At 51.5% G+C, this 19771-nt stretch overlaps 1 protein-coding gene across 1 annotated transcript; it reads left to right on the forward strand.

The window, feature by feature from the left end:
• Nucleotides 1-232: 232 nt before the first annotated feature.
• On the forward strand, nucleotides 233-19160 carry TRAIP (TRAF interacting protein; the record flags this gene model as incomplete). Its single annotated transcript, XM_080625235.1, has 15 exons — nucleotides 233-330; nucleotides 1343-1400; nucleotides 2677-2760; nucleotides 6744-6783; nucleotides 9366-9493; nucleotides 12223-12317; nucleotides 12817-12930; nucleotides 13873-13960; nucleotides 15514-15603; nucleotides 15829-15917; nucleotides 16669-16824; nucleotides 17025-17073; nucleotides 17575-17700; nucleotides 18235-18285; nucleotides 19032-19160. 15 exons carry the CDS (start codon nucleotides 233-235, stop codon nucleotides 19158-19160), a joined length of 1395 nt encoding a protein of 464 aa, XP_080481361.1.
• Nucleotides 19161-19771: the final 611 nt, after the last annotated feature.

The raw sequence follows: 19771 nt of genomic DNA on the forward strand, positions 1-19771 counted from the left end.
ACACGAGCACAGAGACCCGAGGGCACCGCGGGCGCAGAGACCCGGAGGCGCGGCCCGCAGGACACGCCCCCAGCCGAGGCTCCACCCTCCAGCTTCGGCTCTCGCCCCTTGAGGTCACATCCGCACCGGGCCGGAAGCGGCGGGTGCGCGGTGGTATTTGAACGGCGCGGTACCGCGCGGCTGCCGTGGTCGCGGGGTCGTGTTCCGCCGGGGCCGCCAGCCCGGCCCCGCCATGCCCATCCGCGCGCACTGCACCATCTGCTCCGACTTCTTCGACAACGAGCGCGACGTGGCGGCCGTGCCCTGCGGCCACACGTTCCACTACGTCTGGTGAGCGCCCGCCTGCCGGGGACCTTCGAGGGGGATGTGAGGGGTGTGTTTTCCGGTGCCGCCGCGGTACCGGTACCGGCGACTCCCGTTCTCGCTCCGGTTGCCATCGCTCTGATGTGCGGTTTCGCTTTGCAGCGGCTCCTGGAGCTGTGGCCGGACCCTGGCGGTGCCGTCAGCCCGCGGCCTCCCCACTACGGAGCTAGCAGGTTGCTCTGCACAGGGTGTTTGTGTGCAGGGGCCGGTGCCATGCTCCTGCTGCAGGTGTTCTGGAAGTGCTGGTGTCGGAAAGAAGCGGCTCTTGGGCAGAAACAAGCGCTGTGTGCGGGGAGGGAGCGGGTGTTTGCTTTCCGGGGCCGGCTGCCTCTTGACCAGTGGCACAGCTCGGGCTTGCGCTCCTCGAACAGCCAGCGGAGGAGGGAGAGCTTCCAAAGGAAACCTGCCAGCTCCAGGTTGTTACCGTGCTCCAAAAATAAACCTTTCTGAGAGTGACGTGATGCCTTGGTTGCAGAATGCACTCACAGCTCTCCTGGGGAGCCCGGCAGGTTTGTGTTCATCATCGCGGAGCATAGCGGCCCAGGCTCCCTCACTCCACAGATGTGTGTTTGGTGTCAGCAGCACCCTTTGGAGCTGACCGTGCTGGGGACCTCAGCTGTCCTATCCTGATACAGCAGTGCCTGTGCTGTTCTTCATGGCGATCCGTTTGCTCCTGCAAAGCTGCGGTTATCCAGAGGCTCTTTCCCAGGGAGATCTGAGCTCTATAAAGGCTCTGCTCTGGTAAAGATAAGCTCGCACACTAAATTCAACTGGGAATTGTCTCGGAGGTGAAGGAAGGGTGCCTGTGCTGGAGCACAGTGTTTCTGTTAGTTGCATCTCTGGACTAAATGCTTGCATTTCTGTTTTTAGCTGTAAAAAGGAGGTGCATCCTGCTGTCTTCTGGTGAGCCGGGGGGTGCTCTGGGAGCAGTACTCATGGGGTTTAAGGGTTTACCAGGTGTTTCTTTTTCTTTTCTCAGTCTCATCCAGTGGTTTGACACAGCACCCAGCCGGACCTGCCCGCAGTGCAGAATCCAGGTAAAACCATCCCCTGTGTACACCTCTGTATGGCACAGCACTCTGCAGATGGCCTAAGGAGCTGTGGCCTAGGCCTGGGGCGATACGAGGATGAAGCTTAGGGTATGAAACACAGTTTTCTGTCACTCCAGGCTCTCCTCAAAAGGTCAGAGGGTGATCTCCCTTCAGCAACCATTCCAAGCAGAGGGGTGGTCTGAGGGTGCTCTGCTGCTATTCCTGTTGTAGCTTCTTCAGAAAGGGTCTCTGGGTTTTCATGGCTTTTATTTAGGCTGAGTAAGCATTGGCATAATGATGGAAGGGGCTGGAAGGGGTTAATCAGGCCAGGTTAATCTGACTTGTGTTTCCAGAGTACCCTACCCCTTGCCATCAGGTAAGCAGCCCATTCTGCTGCATGTGATCGTTGTAATTGAGGTGCTTTGCAGCACTTGGCTCTGTTGAGCAAAGCTAAGGCTAGAGAGGGAAGGAGGGATGTGAAGGAAGGATGTGTTCTGCTTCTGAGATGGGAAGCCAAGGCTTGGGGATCCAGTGGCTTAATTGGGACCTCTTCTCTGAAGTCCTTTGTGTCACCAGCCTTGATGCTGCCAGTAGGTCTTGGTGTGTAGTGGCTGCAGGAGATGTTGCCGGACACAGTCAGATGTGGGTTTTCAGGCAGCTGCAGCTTGGGATTGTTCTGTGTTCATGCTGCTTTCTTCCTCTCAAGGTCTTGGCCCTTGTTCGTTCCCTGACTTGTTGATTCCCTCTGTTCTTCACTGCCTCTTACATCTCTGGGTTACCATGGAGTTATCGCGAAATAACATCTTATGTAGCAGTAACCATGCAATTAGCTGGTGTCATGACTGTATATAATACTTAAAACACAAAGCTGTAACTGCATGGGGGAGGTGTGGAGAGCTATCAAATTCAATTACAGCACCTTCTGCCTGCAGAAAGCATCACGTAGTTCTGTCTTAGGATTTGGCATCATGTTAGCTCAGCGTCAGCTGCTTGGGCCTTAGCTGCCAGAGAACAGACTGCGCTTGATTCAGAAATGCCTGAATCTTTCTGCTGCAGCTCAGGAGCTTGGCTGGAGTCGCGCTCACAAAACTGAGCGGGGGGTGATGCTGCTGTGCTGATGAGCCAAAGCAGAGCATCGTCACTAACGGCGTTGAGCATGTGATCTGACTTGTCTTTCATGGCCTCGTGACAAGATGGTACCTTTTCCCTCCTCCATCTGTCTTCAATATCCGTTGTGTTTCTGTATCTGTGCCCATCAACCTCTTCTGTCTCCTGTGTTTAGGTTGGCAGAAAACACATCATCCATAAGCTGTTTTTTGATGTTGCCTTGGAGGAGCAGGCAGCGCCAGATGCAGAGACCTTGCAGGTAATTTGACTGTGTGGATCTGTTTGTGTGATGCTTCAGCACCCTGGGAACATGGTCTGGGTTGCCCATCCTCTGCCAGCAGCGGCTTCCTGAGCTGGTGCTTGCAGTGCTGTGCTCATGTTTCAGACCTGAAGCACATCAGTGTCTCCTGTCTGTCTCTGTTCTCCCTCTTGGTGCTCACCCAGTCTCAGCTCCATTGTAAGGAAGTCTCCATATGGTGGTTTAAGAGTTTCCCCTGACCAGAACTTGTGAAGCCTCCTCTACTTCACTGCTCTTTCTTCTGGTTCTCACCTTACCTGGAAAGCTCCCAAAGCAGCATCAAACAAACATCCAACTGCCGCTTCTCCCTTGGTGTGTCAAAGCCTTGGAGATGAGGCTACAGAGCTCTTCCAAAAGGCAGGAGAAGGAAAATCTCAAATTTAGTTAATTGCTGCTAGTGTCTGTGGCTTGGCTGTGTGTGAACCCTGCTTACCCCTTCATGAGAGGAAGTGCCCCCTCCTCACTTGTGTGCAGGTGGGTTTGTTTGTGCAGACTGTAAGGAAGTGGGACAGGGTGGTGAGAGTCATGGTTCCCCAAGAGAGATTAGAAATAGACTGCCTGAAGCTGCACCAGCAGTGGTGACAATGCTGAGGCTGGTCCCTGGGGAGGATCCCGGCTGGAGCTGGGTTATGTTCTCTAAGCTCCTCTTTTAGGTGTAGAGAGCTGGGGGTGAGGAGGGATGAATGCGGAGTGGCTGTTCCACTGTTCCATGTTCTCCTCCTTTGCTTAGCGTGGATGAAGCATGGCTCCTTATGTCTTGGAGTTGTCTGTTCCAAAAAAATAACTGGTTGACCTTGGTATAATGGGATGCTTGTACCCTCTCATGTTTAGAATCAGCATGTGCAGCAATTACCATAATTAGCAGTTGCCATGACAATGCTATATGTATATCATATGTTTTTAAAATAGAGCCAGCCAGACTATAATGTCAGCAGCACTGTCGTTCTCCAAGATCGCTAATAGAGGAGCTGCAGGCTGAAGTGTGTGTGCTGAGGAAATGAAGATGCATCTCTGGGCACTTGAAGCTGTGTTCCTTAGAAGCAAAGCAATGGCTTGGAGCAGATAAACATTGCCTTTAGTACATATTCCGATCTGCTATCACAAGTGTAAATACATGAGTGACTCAGAAATGGGTTGACTGGAGAAAATTGCCCTAGAAAAGCTTTCTTCTCCCTCTCACCCCCACCCCAGGATCTAAGATGGGCTTCTCCAGGCAGACTGTGATGAAGAACTGCTCCGTGCTCAAAGGCAGGATTGTGCAGCCACCCCTGCACAACAGGCTTGATGGTAACTCATCATGCTCCTACACAGTTTGCTGTGTGGCTGTCAGAGCAGCATCTGGCCCCGAGTGTGTAGCTTTCCTAATGAGAGTGCTGAGGTCACTCTGAAGGCAAAGAACCAAATATTTTTGGTGTAGATTAGCATAGTTAGCTTGTATGAGTGTTTACTGCCTCATGCACTGATTCAGCTTGCTGCTGGGCTGATGCTGGTTTGTTACATATTTCATGTGTGCTGCCTTGTTTCTGAAGGACACGGAGCACCTTAAGAACATGGGTGACTATCAGGGGTGGGATTGGATTTAATGTCCATCTAGGCTGGAGTGATGATGTGTGGATACAGATACCCCATCACAGAGGCAGTGATGTAGGTATCTGATACTGAGCAGGGCAGCAGTTCAGCAAAGTGAACACATGGTGGGCAATCCCTCAGCTCTTTAGAGGCTGAGAATTGGTGACATCCTCAGCCAGAAGTGATTTTACCTGAAAAAGCCTCCAAACACAGGTTTTGTTGCCAACCACTGCCTGTCCCTCCAACAGCCTGGGCATAGTGTGGTACTTTGCTCTGAAATCAACTGGAGCTGTATCTCTGCAGCCTGCAGATGTCCTGAAATGAGCATTTGGCCTCCTGCCATGGAAAGGTTGGGCTGGGGCAAGGCAATGTGCTTCAGTGTGCTAGGAAGAAGAATGTTAGCTGTGGACCTCTTGTTGTCTTGGGGCTCTGAAGAAATGGTGCCAGGGCTGCTTTGCTTCCCACCACCAGCATCAACTTCAGCTGAAACACTGGAGGGAACTTAGTTCCCTGGAGTAGCTGCAGACCACAGGCTGAACGCTGCGACATGCCCAAGCATTTTTGGGTGCTGAGCCTGGGTTTATCCTGTGTTGCTTTTAAAGATGGTCCTTAGTGATTAGAACAGCCTCCGTGTGGCTGTTTCCAGAGTGGGAAAAGTGTGAGGTTTTGGGTGTAGCGCTGTGGTGAGACCATCTGGAACCTGATGCTTCCAGTTGCTTGTGATTTGGGGAGCAGAGAGCCCTTCTTCCAAAGGAGACTAGGAGACTTTGTCTTGTTCAGCTAGGTGAAGAAGAGGAAAGAGGAGAATTCCTGCCTGTAAACCTGCTGGGGAGGGTAGAAACCTGGGAAGACAGCTGTCTGTGATGAGGATATATTAATTTGATCTTGGGAAAATGTGGCCTTGTAACTCAGGCTGGCAGAGAGAGGAGAGCTTCTATCAGAGGAGTGAAAATTGGGAGCAGTCTTTAGGAGCTGTGATGGAGGATGAGGATGAGGGATTTTGGATTAAGTTGATGAATGAGGTAATGTTATATAGCTGCCTGCAGTAGCCTGGGATTTCTTTGCTATCATGCTAATTAGCACATCTTGTGAGCTCACTAATCGTTACTGAATAGGACTCTGAGGAAGCTTCTCCAGAATAGCTTCTGCAGCAGAGCTAATTCTATGTCAGCCCTCCAGATGTTGTCCCCCCAGGGTCAAATCCAAGTCAGCTCCGCTAGGTTTTGCCTTTAGTCTCTCCTGCTTGCCAAGCTTTGCATCCCGTATTTTTTTTCCTGCCTTTACTGTTGGTAGCAGAGCTTCACTCTGGTCCTGTCAGATCCGTGGTCACTGGCAGTGCTATTCTCAGCTCAGATTTGCATGTAGCGTTCCGGGTTGCACAGATTTGTGTGCTCTGCTTCAGTACTGTGTTGGCATTTTATTGTGGTTTTATTCCACTGCAGTTCCTGCCTGACTTGTTATGTGCTTTCCTCTGCAGTTCTCTAACACAGCTTTTTAAGTCATCTTCTCTTGACTCTTTCCTGTATATATTTGTGTCTCTCTCACTCTGTTTGTTTTTTCCCCTTTTTTTAGTATTATATATAGATAGCCTCTCTTTATAACCTCTCTACATTTTATTTGACTGTTTGCCAGTGTTCATAAATCCTGTCTCTATAATTTAAGCTACGGGGCATTTGCTGCCTCTTTTTGATCCTTAATGAAGGTGTTAGAAGTATTTGATGGTCTTCAGAGCCTTGTGGCACCCAGGAGACATTATGCACTCTCATATTGCTATGGTATGGATTGGTTTATGGGTGATCTATTTGTGGCTGTTCAACTAAGCTGTTAGCTCATATCGGCATCCTGAATGGCAATGACTTCAGTGTCAGTCAGAATGCTGGCTGGTGCCTTTGGATTGTGTGCTGGGTGACCTTCTCAGGTGTTTGGACATACCCTCCTGTCTCCCACCAGCACCTGATTCAAGTTCACTTCAGTTCAAAGCAACTCTCAATCCAGTTAGTCTGGCAACATCCCTGCCTTATTGCCTTGTTTAGGTAAAACATTATAAAAATTGCTCCTGTCTGATTTCCTGTGTTTCCCTGAGAGCCTTCCAAAATTATTCAGCTAAAACAAGATGACTGACAGTGTGAGAAATACAAGGTTGACAAGGCTAAGATGAAACTGCGATCTTCTCTTCTCCCCCTGAAGGATGCCAGTTGGAGGTGCTCTTTGCATACCCTGTGATAGTACTTGCTTGTAACTTGGTGGTTGCCACTACCGTGTTCCCTTCTTAGCACCTGGCTGGTGCAGATGTCCTGCTGAGAAACCTCTCAGGTTCCTTTAGGATCTGGTGAAGACTCCTCTTTCCTAATTGGGTTTTCTGTGTTGTGTTTCAGAATGAACTGGACAAGGTGAAGGCTGAGCTCTCTGTGAAAGGTGAGTTCCAGCCACCTACAGGGGTCAGCAGGTCCTGGGCTCTACCTGTGCTAGGAGGCTTGCCCAGGCCTCAGGAGCCCCTAAGCAGAGCCCACCCCTCTCTGAAGCTGAGAGTATGGTGCAGGCAGCCTTTTCTAAAGGTGGGACCACCTAAAGCTGGACAAAGCTTGTTTGACAGAGCCAGAGGCCAAAGCCTGGCCCAGCTCTGCTGTAACTGGGGAGCGTTCTGCAAGCTTGGAGACATATATGCAGTTTTCTTGCTCCTCTTCCTAATCACAAGCTACTGAATTGCAGCACAGCTATATCTGGAGCAGGCTTGCTGAAAGCAAAACCCTTGGTTTGCTCACTGGGAGACTCGCAGCTGCACATGGCAAAGCCTTGTTCCCTCCAACGGGTCTAACTGCCCAAAAGCAGCAGTGGGAAGGCTTTGGATGTGTTTGGCTGTTGCAGTGCCACATGTGTTGCGTGAAGAGCAGACGGAGTTCAAGTGTGTGCGCTTCCATTTCCCCATCTTTAATTTTAGAGGATGTTTGAGGGAGGCAGGAAAAGCAAAAGCCCTGGAGACTTGTCGATGGGTTTTAAGCATCGTCTGTAGGCAGCTTGTCATCAGAACATGAGTCATGAGCAGCAAAAGGAAAATGTCACTCTGAGTGACAGAAATCCAAAGACACACTAGCAGAAGGGGGGAAAAAAAAAAGCTCTTTAAAGAATGCTGGGGGCTCACCCACGCCACAAGAGTCGTCTTTCCTCTGCCTTCCCTGTATGCACGAGACAGACATGAATAGCCAGTAGATTGAGGATTCGGTCCTTAGCCCAAGAGCAGAATTGGATGGTCTGCAAGTCTCTATTCTGAGGCCTGTTCTCTTGCCAGCTTAGTTGAGTTTAGTGACTTGGTAGAGAGCCAGATCTTCTGGGGAAGGTGTCTGGGATTCTTGCTAGGATGTTATCCAAGAAAAACTGCTTGAAGGCCTGCTCATCTTCTCGGCTTCTGGTAAGTAGAGGTTGGATTTGACATTCCCGGTCCCATTCTCTTTTCATATTGGAAATCAGAAGCTCCTTCCCACCTCCTGCCTCATTTGCTGCGGGCACTCTGCTCTCTGGTGGTTCTTGTGTATAAATTCTTCACTTTAAAGATGTGCTCTGTGCTGTGCGCTGTAGAGGAGCTGTGTAATTGCCAGTCACTGATCAGCTTGCAAATGGCTCTGGAGGTGCTGAGCTCTGAGCAGACCCAGCAGGCGCTGTGGGAGGCACTCTGAATGAGCTGGAAACTAATTCCTGCAGCATGGGGAGGTTTAATTCCTGCCATCTGCCTCTGGGCAGCTGGGAACGGAGGAGGGGGAAGCCCGAGCTCTTTTGGTGGATGTGGAGTTCCTGCAAATGAAGGGGGGTGTCTCCAGGCTGTGCTGCCTCTGGTGTGGAAGGGTTATTCACATCAGTGGAGAGAAAAGGTTTTGCAAAGAAACAAATGTTTCCCATGGCACCTCTATGCTTCTGCTGGGATAGGTTCCTCTCTTCTTCTCCAGTGCCATGTGGCTGTTTTACTGTTGGATCGAGCAATGAAGCTTGCTCTGTAGGTCATGCTTCCATGGGATGTGGTGGCGCAATCTGAAACTGGATTACTCGCAAGAAGAAAAAGCCTTTTCAGAAAGGCACTGATTGGCTTCCCACTACTGCCAGGCTGCAGCCATGGGCAGTTTGGGCAAAGGCAAGGGATACTGAGCTGAAGACTTTAACCTGCTCTCAGCATGGTTAGAGAGGTTCTTGCTTTCCGTCACTGCCCAACTGCTGCAAGCTTTCCAGCGATGCTGGCTGCTCCCTGCTTAGGTCTGTCAGCTTCTGATGGTGATTATTGCTTTTTGTGATGTTCTTTCCTTGCCCCAACAAATCAGATTGAATTCTGGTGGTGTTTTACACCAGCTTCTCTCTTGTGGTCAGAGGTGTGTGCTTTGTTCCTGGATTGTCTGCATAGGGATGGACAGCAGAACTCAAAGGGTGTGCCTTGCAAAAGGTGGTCACTCTGGGGAGTCTACTTGAGCTGTGGCATGTCCTGTGAAGTCCCCAGTGCCCAGCAGAGCTCTGCTTTACTGCCTCTTCCCCTTTGACGTAGGTGTGGCAGCGTGGTGGATCACTGCATGCAGCTGCCTGACAGCCCAAGAAAGGGCTTCCTGGTACAGAAGACTGCACGTGGAGAGGATGGGCTCGGGGCTGTGCTCTCCAGCTCTGTGGCAGTTCAGTGTAACTGGAGAGAGAGGCTTTCCTTGTGCAAGCCTGGCTTTGAGAGCATGCAAGAGTTAAGATGCAGCAGCTTAGTGCTAGCAAGGCTGGCACTGGAAAGCTATTAAAAGGAATTTTTTATCTTTAGTAAAGAAAATCTTGAAGCCTGCTGGCAGTGGGAGAAGCAAGTGCTCAGTATAGACCCTGGTGCAGACAGCACTTGGGGAAATGTGTCTGTACAGGAACAGCCACCTCCTAGCAGCCTGGAGCCTGAGATCGCAAGCAGTGTCTTTGTCGTGCTCCTGCTGCTGTGGGGGCAGCTGAGGTCTGGGTTTCCAGGCCATGACCTTTTTCTCTTTCTTTTCCAGAGAAAGAAAAGCGGGAATGCCAGGCGGTTGTGGATGGGCTGAGAGACACTCTGGATGTGCGCAATGCCACAATAGAGTCGCTCCAGAAGGTGCTGGGAGAGACAGAGATGCTGTGCTCCTCTCTCAAGGTACCTTTCCTCTCCCCGGCAGGACTTCAGCTCTAACGAGTACATAGTCAGTGTTAATTTTGTTGAAGATCTCTGCAGGCCCTGCTAATAAAGGGCTTGTGCTGGTGGGATTTTGGATCTGGTGCCTTGAGATGCCTGTCTCTTAATCTCTGAATGACCAGGAGGCAACAGAGCTGGGTTTTTATTTTGGCTTTATTAATCCGAAGTGAGTGGTGTTGCTGGTCTTGAGGTCCTGTGTGTGCTCCACCTGGGGGTGATCCAGAGGTGTGAAAGCCAAGCCTGTGGTCTGTGTACAAGTGGCTACGTGCTGGTGGCCATGGTGGGGGGGAAGAGAAGTCCAGCCTGGGGGATGCTGGCTGAGCCTTGCTAATGAGGTGGCAGTGCTGATCATAAAGGTAGCAGCATGAACCGAGAATGGGAACTGGCCCCGGCGCCCCATTGCTGAAACACTGGCTCCCTGCGGTAGAATGTTCTCCTGAAATGGGTTTAGGCCAGGCGGGATTCAAGGAAAATTAGTTTCTTAGTTTGATTGGAGGAGAAGTCAAACTGAAATATACGGAGGGGGAGTTGCAAGCTTCAGCTGAGTGGGATTTGATCCAGCTAACTCTCCTGTCTGTATTCTGTTGCCAGGGCTTCTGTTTAGTTAGGCTAGTAATGTGTGAAGTCCAGGGATCAAATATTCCTGTTGTGTTTCAGCGTGCAGTGACTCAGTGTGTAGTCATGTACTGTGCGTAAACAGCAAGTGGAAGAGCAGGAGCTGCTTTGTCGAGGTGTCTTGTAGTGAGCGGAACAGTTTTGCCTGCCTGGGATGGGCACTGCTCTGTGAAGAGGACATGATGGTCACAGGAAGTTGGGGTTCAGGCATGTGGGGTTGTGAGCTGCAGGCTGAAAGGCATGGGAGGAGCTGGCTGCACGTCCTAAGATCTGTGCTGCTTGGACCTTTGCCCAATAGCCTGAACTGCATCATGTTCCTTCACCTGCGAGGCCAAGTGGTCCAGGGAGGCCTCATAGATGTTGTTGCTGGGTTGTCTTGCTTATGTCACGTGCAGCTGGGCTCCTGTGGGAAGAACCAGCCCTGGAGATCTGCCTGTGTGGGGCTGTCACAGGGCAGAAGGACAGATACAGGAAGGAATTGATGCCAGGCAGGTCTTGCTGTGAGCCAGGACAGCTTTTGTTTTTGCCTGACCATGGGATTATATTGAGTCTGCTTGGGTGTAAAGGCAGCCCCTGTAAAGGGCCATGGGATGCCCATGGGATCCTGGGGTATACCAGGATCGGGTATACCAGGATCAGGTATGCCAATGGCAGGATACTCCTGATGCTCCCTACTCCTGCAGAAACAACTGTGACAGTGGAAGCTGGTGTTTGCTGCTCAACTCAACAACTCTGTGCTTGGTTTTCCTGCCTTGGGAACTCAGAGGATGCTCTGTGGTTATCTTGTCTGTTGCAGAACCCTCTGTGTGTGCTTAAGTCCTTTAAGGGAAGCTGGGCAGGATGGAAGGATTAGGGGCCTGGAGGTGTCTTTTTCTGTGGTGTACAGGGTTTCCAGCTGAATGCCAAGCACTGTCTTATACTGCATCATTAAAGATTAAAGCACTAAACTTCTGCAGTGAAAATATAGATTTAATTAGCCATGGCGCAGGTCAAGCCCACAGGCTGCAAACCATTCCTGTCTTCTGCTAGCACTGTCTGATGCTGCTGAACCTTTGTGTCAGAGTTTGCTGCCTTTTCATGCATGTCTGGGGCTGGGGACTGCTCCAACGTGGCACAAAACACTGCTTCTGGGTCCTAAAGTGTAGAGAGCTCTGGTTAAGGAGAGCTGAAGATGGGCTCTGCCTTAGCAAGAGTAACATGGGAGCCTGCGACACTGTCCCTCTGCAAAGTCCCAGCAGTTTCACAGCTGTTTGGTTTCTGTGGCAGGAAGCAGACAAAATCCTTTAACTTCTGTGTGGAAGGGAGCTTTAAGAGTGAAGTCTTCTGCCAGGCTCTCCCTGGAGTCAGCACTATGCTGAAACCAAGCCCAGAGCCCTTTGCAGGCGCCGTCCAAGGTGCCCAGGCATACACAAACCTAGACAATGTGAACGCATTCTAATGATGCTAATACCGGCCAGCTTCCCCTTGTGCACACTGCAGATCTGTGCTTTTCCAGCTCAGCCGAGGTTCTCTGTTACTGCTGCCTGCTACTGGAGAGCCTGGCAAGGTGATGCCTGCAGTGGGCTTACAGCCTCTCCAGGCAGGTGAGAGAAGTTCCCCGGGTGGGTGCCTGGTTTGGCTGAAGTCTCCTGGAAGAGCTGCACTCAGCAATTCCTATTTATGCTCTGAGCATAAAGAAGGAGAATTGGGAGGGAAAATAAAGGGATCAGCTGTGCACGGAGGAGAAAGCAATAGCAAGGTTTGCTTGCTGTGGGTTTGCTTTTGACAAACTGTCACTGCGTACAGGGGACTGCACAGCCCCACAGATGCTTCCAGCTGAACAGAAGCTATGGTGTGGTTTTGGCACCAGATTCATCTTGTGATGAGCACTGAAACCCTGCAGCACTTGCAAGGAGCAGAGCTGGGGGTGCAGCAGGGAGGGAGCTAAACTCTCCATAATCCTGGGCTACTGAGGTGGTGATAGCATTAAGAGCCAATGCATGCTCCCAGCTGCCCGCAGTGCGCATAAACCAGGATGTTTCTCTAACAATCCCTGGAGCCTTCCTAACGGTCTGTGTGCACTTGCTTCTCTGCAGAAGCAGATGAAATTCCTGGAGCAGCAGCAGGAGGATAGCAGAAGTTCAAAGGAGGAGGCCCGCCGCCTGCGAAACAAGCTGAAGACCATGGAGCGGTGAGATCCCAGCTCTGGGCCTTGCTGGTGGGCTGCATGCCTCTCCCCTTCTCCGGGAGGGAAGGGAGGGTCCTGCTGTGCCTGCTGCAACCTCCACATGCTGGCTCATCTCACCCCATGAGGTTGGAAACTGGTGCATTGTAGCAGGTCTGTCTGTGCTTTTGCCTCTGCTGTGTTTCCAGACAGTTTCAGGAGGGACAGAATCCCAGCCCAGGAATGCAGTCAGCCTCAGGGCTATAGGGCCCCAGAGCTGGGACATCAGCTCCATGTGCATTATGTGTGTGTGCAGCTGCCTCTTTAGTCTGTCCATGTAGGGCTTTTGTCCCTAGCAAAAAGCCCTGCTTGTTGTTGGGCAGTTGTGCCTCTTCCCTCACAACATCCAGAGTGCTTGCAGCAGGAGCTTAGGCTGCACCAGCCCCTTGGGGGGAAGCGGGGCTTCGGTCTCCCTCCCAGCTGTTTGTGACTCATGAGCTGAGGGGACTTTATTTCTTTTGTGCAGCATTGAGCTGTTGCTTCAGAGCCAGCGCCCTGAAGTGGAGGAGATGATCAGAGAGATGGGAGTCGGGCAGGCAGCGGTGGAGCAGCTTGCCATCTACTGTGTCTCGCTGAAAAAGTAGGTGCTGTGGGCTTGGCACTTGGCTCGTGCTGTCCTGGGTGTGCCATGGGAGAACCCTCTGCCAAGTACCAGCAGGTACATGGGCAATGTAGGCCTCTTGCTGCCTACTTGGGCCTCCACTGGGTTTTGACTGACAGATCCTGGGGACCTAGATTGGAGCCTGTCACAGTGAACTGTTCCCATTGTCACTGTAGTGACATGTGTGTCACCATGGGAACTGTCTCCAGAGCTGTCAGTGCACCTATAAGGTGATTATTATTATTCCTTCCGTTTCCCTCTCCTGCCTGGGGGGAAATGAGTGGATGAGGGGTGCTGGGTTGTACCCTCTGCTGCACTGCACTGTGCAGCTGTGCCTCGATTGCTCTCCAGTAAGGAGGATCTGCAGTGCTGCCCTCCCCTACCTGGAAATCCATCTGGTCCTGCTGGGCAAAACCACGGCTTTTTTGGGGTCCGTTCTGATGGCAGCTGAATAATTGCAGCTTTGATACAAAGCCGTAATGAGGCAAGTGTCCCTGTGGTGTAATTGGGAATGAATGTGCATGGCCAAGAGTGTGATGTCTCTGAAAAGTCACTTAAAGCAAAGCCCCTTCTTTGCTGCCAGCATGGAGACTGCTCTGTTGTCTGTCTGTCTTTTTCCAGTGGCAACAGAAATGTCTCTGGAATTGGCTTCCATTTCGCTGGTGAAATCTGTTCAGGCCCTCTTCTCAGGCGTGGTATTCTGTTCAGCTTTTGTTTTCCCCGTGGTGTATTGGAATGGTTGACTTACTGTTGGGCAATTGTGGTACACTTGTTTCTGTTCTCTAAAGGCCTTTGTGTCCCCTGGGTTTTCTCTGGTGGCTCTGCAGTTGCGGAGACTCAAATTAAGGGTCTTGGCTTGTCTCTGAGAAGTTCTAGCTCAGTCCTCTCACAAACAGAATGCCCCTTCTGGTGTCTTTACAGAGAATATGAAAACTTGAAGGAGGCTCGGAAGATGTCAAATGAGATGACAGAGAAACTGAAGAAGGAGCTATTTGCTGTCAATAGCAAGGTAAAGGGAAAGTGTGAGTCCTGAGGGTGACATCTGGGCTAGTAGATACCTGTCAATAACTGTGGCGCTAGCCCTCTGCAGTGACTGCCTCCCACACTGAGCACTACTTGAGTGGTACTGGTGGTGTGGAGGTGTCAGGCTGGGGTTTCTGGAGCAGGGTGTGATGCTGTGGTGAGTGAGCAGCTCCTGGGCTGCTCACTTGTCAGTCTCGGGAAGGCTGGTGGGGCAGTGTGTGCAGAGCCAGCCAGAGTTTGGCAGGGAGCCTGGGCTGGAAGGCAGCAGCCTGCAGGTGCTCCGCTGCTCCCACTGGGTTCTGGAAGCAGCACTTCATCCTGCCATGCTGCCGAGCACTCAGCTGCCAGCCCCTCCTGCTGCAGAACTGGACCCACAGGAAACATGGGAAGGGGTTTGGAGGCAGCACCAGTTGAGCAGGGCTTAGTACTGGCTTGGCATAGCCACAGTCACACTCAGCCTTGTGCCTTCAGCCGACTGAATTGGGCCAGGGCTTCTGCATGATGCTGTGCCCAGGCAGGTGAGGTTCCCAAAGTGAGGGCATGGAGGTGGCTCTGCACAGGGTCTGCCTGATCTGGCACTGGCCTTGTACAGAGCTTGGAGCTGCTGATGTGACCTTGTTGCTGTGCTTCCCCTGCTCCAGGCCTGGCTGGGCTCTGTTAGCTCGTGTTGGGTGTTGCTTTTGTCAGTTTTGGTAGCAAGTCCCCATGAAAAGCGTGTGTGTGTAGCTTTGCTCTATGTTCCCTGGGGCATCCCCATGTGCAAGCCCACAAAGTGAGAGACTGTGGGTGGATTTGGCCTGTTTTTTGTTACTCAGCCATAGCTGGTGTCCCCTGAAATATGGAGAAGGAAGTTCTCAGATCGCTGTGTTGCTCCCCAAGTGAGGTAACCTCCTACGTGAGGTGCTGCTGCTGGAATCAAGCTGCTTCTGGTGGAGTTGGTGCCAAGCTGCAGTCACCAGCTTGGGTCAGGAGGATGCGAGTCAGTGCACTCAGGGCCTGGCTTGGCTGACAGAGAGCTGACTGTACCCACACTCGTGGGCTGGCCCAGCCTCCTGAACCCACAAAGTCTCTGATGTGGTGGCAGTCCACTTCCCAATCCTTGCTCCTGGCAGGTTGCCCTGTTGAATCAGGCTTGTCCATGTGCCAGTATTGCTGATGCACAGCCGTTCTCCAGCCTGTGGTTTGTAATTCCTGTGCTTTGGTGTGTCCACAGTCCTGCAGGAATTCAGAATGCAGCCACCAAGTGTTAGAGCAGGGAAAAATCTGTCACCATCAGGCATAAATGCTCGGGAAATGTTATAGGAACGCTTGTGTTGGGCGAGCAGCCCTGGAGATCCCTCTGCAGGCAGCATGAGGAAATGCTTAGGCATTCGGTTGCTCTGATACAGGAGAGATTGGTCAGACTGGCACAGGAAAGCTGAGCCCTTCAACAGGGGAAAGTAGGATGGGCTGCAAAGCATGCTGCGCCCGCAGGGACCTGTGGTCTCCCTTATCTGAGTGTAACCAGTGCTGTCCTGTTTGGGGGGGTTTATTCTGCAGCTGCAGAAAACAGTTTTAGAATTGGAGAAGACACAGGAGGAGTTAAAAAGCACCCAGAAGGATCTGAAGAATGCAGACAAGGAGATCTTGGTGAGAATGTTATTCCTTGGTCTGCAGTCACTGGCAGCTGGCCATGGCCTGCAGCTGCAAAGCCAGGAGTTATGCTGGCTTTTGCTTGGTAACTGTTACCCAGCCCATCTTACCTCTCTTATTTGCCCACCTCCGGGTTCCACCTGATGCTGATTTATGGGAAGGGGCAAAGTATCTGCTACTAAATCATTCCTTTTCTCACTCTGCTTTCCTTTTTCCCTCCAGAGCTTGAAGAAGAAGATAGACATCCTGCAGGATACTCTGAAGGTGCCATCCCCAACCAGAGAGACGCTCAGTCGACTAGTCTTTGAAAGGTTAGTGAAGTGCATCCCTAGATACAGGCAATGGATTGAGATGTCAGGTCCAAAGTAAGAGCTGACAGTTTAACTAGCTGTGGGAGCAGAGATGTGCTAGTCTGGCAGGCATCACAGCAGCGCAGGCATCACAGCAGCACAGGCGTTTTGCTCCTTGTATCCTAGTTTGCGGTTTTTTTTCCTTGTTCCTGACAAGGTGGTGTTTGGTTTACCTGGGAAAAGGTGTGTGTTTCAGAGGGTTTGGGTCAGAATGGGCTAGGGTTTGACAAGCTCTTTGTCACTATGTCCCAACAGGGAAATATCCCTAAAGCTGTTCTTGTGGTTGCCTCAGAGTTGGCCTTTCAGTGAGCATTTCCTGGTGTATGGGGACTGAAGATCTTGGCCAGGCAGAGGAACCTAGTCGGGAAAATGGCATCTCTTGCATATTTAGCAAGTCCTTTCTTGCAAAGAGCCTGTGCTGTTGCCCCAAGACAGCAGGCTGTGTTGCATACACAAAGCAGCAGTGTGCCAGGGTACACCTTGGGCTCTGGGGGTGCTGCTGTTACAGCACAGGCCATTTGAGGGTGAACAGTAGTTTAGGACACTGACTATAAGCTCAGGGATTTGGATTGTCCTTTCTGTGGCTCTGTAAGCAGAGGGGGGCTGTGATCCTGATCCCACTGCTGCCTCAGCTCAGTTGTGCAGCTCTGTCTCCTCTCATCTGCGGGTGGCATGTGATGGCCTCTGGCTGATGCTTTGCGTGGCCTTGCAGCCCTGCTCCCGTGGAACTGCAGCACCCAAAGCTCCACCGCCCAGCCCACAGCGAGGAGATCAATCTAGATGCTTCTTTTGATGTCGACACCCCTGAACATCAGCCCTGCAGTTCTCTCTGCAGCCCTGCAAAAAGGCAGAAGCTGGATAAAAAGCCGTGAGTTTTCCCTCCTCTTTCTGCTTCTGGAGGAGATCAAAGTCTCACTTCTGTGGAAGTTGCTGTGTGAGATCAGATAGCTCTCCAGCTGCCTGATGTCGTGCTGCAAGTTTTGTCGTCATCTGCTTGGCCTTGTCTGTCCTTGCCAGCTCCACTTGAACAATAAATCTCTGCTGATTTGCTCCTTGGGCTTCTTGCAGGCCTCCTGTGGTAAATCTGGCAAAGAAAGTTCTGAAGGAAACAGTGGAGGTAAAAGGACTACTCTTGATTTTTCTTTATCATCTCTTTGATTCCGCTGTTAATAAGCGTGGGATAAAGGACCCATTTCCTCCATGTAGGAGATGCTGTCACCACAGATTGGCCCATGTGTAAAACCACTGTACATGCTTCAAAGGGCTGTGCTTGCTGGTCTCTTAGAAATGCTGCCTCAGGCCTCCTGGAATTGGGCAGGAGAGGGAGGGTGGGGACTCACACGCTTCTTGCTGATTATCTTGCCTCAGATGTACTTGGCAGGATACAACCTGGGGCTGTAGGGTCAGTGAAGGGGGCTCTTCTCCCAGGTTCCTGGGTGCCATGTCCCAGGCATTGTTCCGCATAACTCCCAGTGGGAGGTTTGAAACTACTGTTCTTTGGCCTAAGCAGTAACCATTACCCTGAGTAGCTGTCTGCATTATTAGTGCTCTCTGTTTGTGGACTAAATTCAGCAGATCATGCTGGTTAAAGGGCTTTTCTCATTGTTTTGTGGGACAGAACTGGGCAGATGATCCGGAGGATGATGCTCTTAAAGGACTGTTGCCAGCATTCATCAGGAACTCTGTTCTCTCCAAGAAGCCATCTTCGGGTAGCTTGCTGGGTCCGCACAGGAATGTGGGCACTGTAAGTATGACTGTCCAGTTGGTGAGTGTGTCAAGGGCTGGCACTGCATGCCTCTGTCCTCAAGTGACCCTGCAGGGGGAAGCGAAGGAGGCTTTTTTTTTTGCCACAAACAGTGTGTGGAAAATAAATCTTGGAGTGTGACCTGGTGCTACTTCCCAGTCCTGCAGAGCTCCAGGGATGACAGATGCTCATTCCCTTTCTGGCAGCAAACTAAATGGCCCATTCCTCCACCTCCTTGGAGCTTTGGGTGTTTTCCTTGTATTACCGAGTCCCAGTGACAAAATCATAAGCTGTTGCTTGGGAGTCTCAGCTTGCTGCAGAAAGTGCCCAAGATACCCAAACCTTACTAATATCCTTGGGTCTGCCTTTTTCCAGAGGTGAGGGTCTAGCATTGGTACTGAGTGTTTCCAGGTGCTTGTAACCCCACCCCAGAAGCTGCAGCCTGCAAGGCTCCCTCTTCCCTGTAACCACTGTGAGGAGAGGTAGCCAAGGCTCCGTGCTGCTGTTCCAAACTCCTTTCTTTTTCTCTCCTAGGTGCGGATGGGTTATGATGGCATGGGAGGCAGAACAAAGTTCATACAGCCTGTATCCTTTCCTGCAGCTCACAAGGTAATAGTAATGCTGTAGGACCTCTCCTCTGTTCATGCTCTTTAGCCTTAGCTCATCTTGGTGAGTCCTGTCCACCAGCCAACAAAAAAATGGGCTAGGACACTCAAGGAACCATCAGATTTCTCTCCATCTGACTCTGAACAAGTCTGAGCTCAGCAAAGGCATCAAGGACCTGTACTTGCTGAGAGCATTATCAGAGGTGGCTCATTCAGAATTGTGAATCAGCCAGAAATTGGTACCACTTGCAGGGACTGCCTCTGCCCTTGGAATCTCTGAGCACAGCCTCTTCTTGGTTGCCTGCCCTCCATCCCCTCTGTTCCTGTGGGATGCTGCTGCCCTGCTGTGCCTGTCCTGGTGGGCAGCCCTGCAGCAGGTTAGCAGAGGCTGGGCTGAGCTCACCCTGTCGTGGGGAAGCTGCTTTTCCCTTGGGAAGTAGCTTTTCCTTGGGAAGGTGTAGGCTGTAGTTTCTGTGCCTTTTCCTGCACAGTGTCCTGGCTCTGACATGCGGGGTAGGTTCTTTGACTCATGGGACAGGAGCATGCCTGAGCTCTGCTGCTGTGAGTAGAGGGCAAAGACCAACCTCTCCTGTAGGGAGTTTTTCTGAGGGTGCCAGGGTATGGCTGGGTCCCAGGACTGTGGTTGAGGCCCATCTGCAGCTGGTATTGGATCACTTTTGTCTCCAGGGCATTGGTTTGTACTTTCCTTGACAGTTCTACCTCCAGACAAACCTGGCAGAAATCCGTCCGTTAACAGTGAGGAGCAAGAAAAAGGTCTCCAGGCTGGTGTCTGCAGCTCCCTCCACATCTTCCTCCAGCAGCAGCCAAGCCAGACTGGACAGTTTCCTGCAGTGAGAGCAGCTGGGCAAGGTGGCCATAGCACAGACCATGCTTGCCCTGGCACACAAAGCAATGGGCAACCGCTGCTCTGTGAGTGGCTGATTTGCAAAGCACCCCATGCTATGTGGTGGGTGAGGCAAGCTGCCCTGCAGCAAGCAGCTGGCCTTGCAGCAAGCCAACAGGAGACCAAGCCTCTGGCTAGTGCTTGGAATGATTTACGCCCTTCATTTTACCACTTCTTCTTCCTATTTTCGTGCAGAATAAACAGGATTTTCTCATCTTCTGCCTGCTCAGAGCTCTGCAGTTGCTGCTGCTGTTGGGCTCTGACACCAGGTCAACTGCACTTCTTGGATGCAGCTGCAAGCTAGAGGTGTGGGAAGGGTATCTGGGATATCAGTCTGGAGTGGGAGCAGGGACCTGGACCCACTATGCCTGGAGTAAATGGTTCCAATAGGGTTTCCAGGAGGAAGAAGTGTGCAGGGAGCAGAACAGTTTTGGCCTGCAGGGTGGCTGTATAGTCGTCATCAAAATAAACTTCCTTCTGCAGTGGTTCTGGGAGGGTTGGGGTCCTGACAGCCCACCCTGGGGCATGTTCTGGTTTGGGCTATGAAGTCCAAGTGCAGACT

This window comes from Psittacula echo (assembly GCF_963264785.1).
Source record: "Psittacula echo genome assembly, chromosome: 9".
NCBI classification, from domain to species: domain Eukaryota; kingdom Metazoa; phylum Chordata; class Aves; order Psittaciformes; family Psittacidae; genus Psittacula; species Psittacula echo.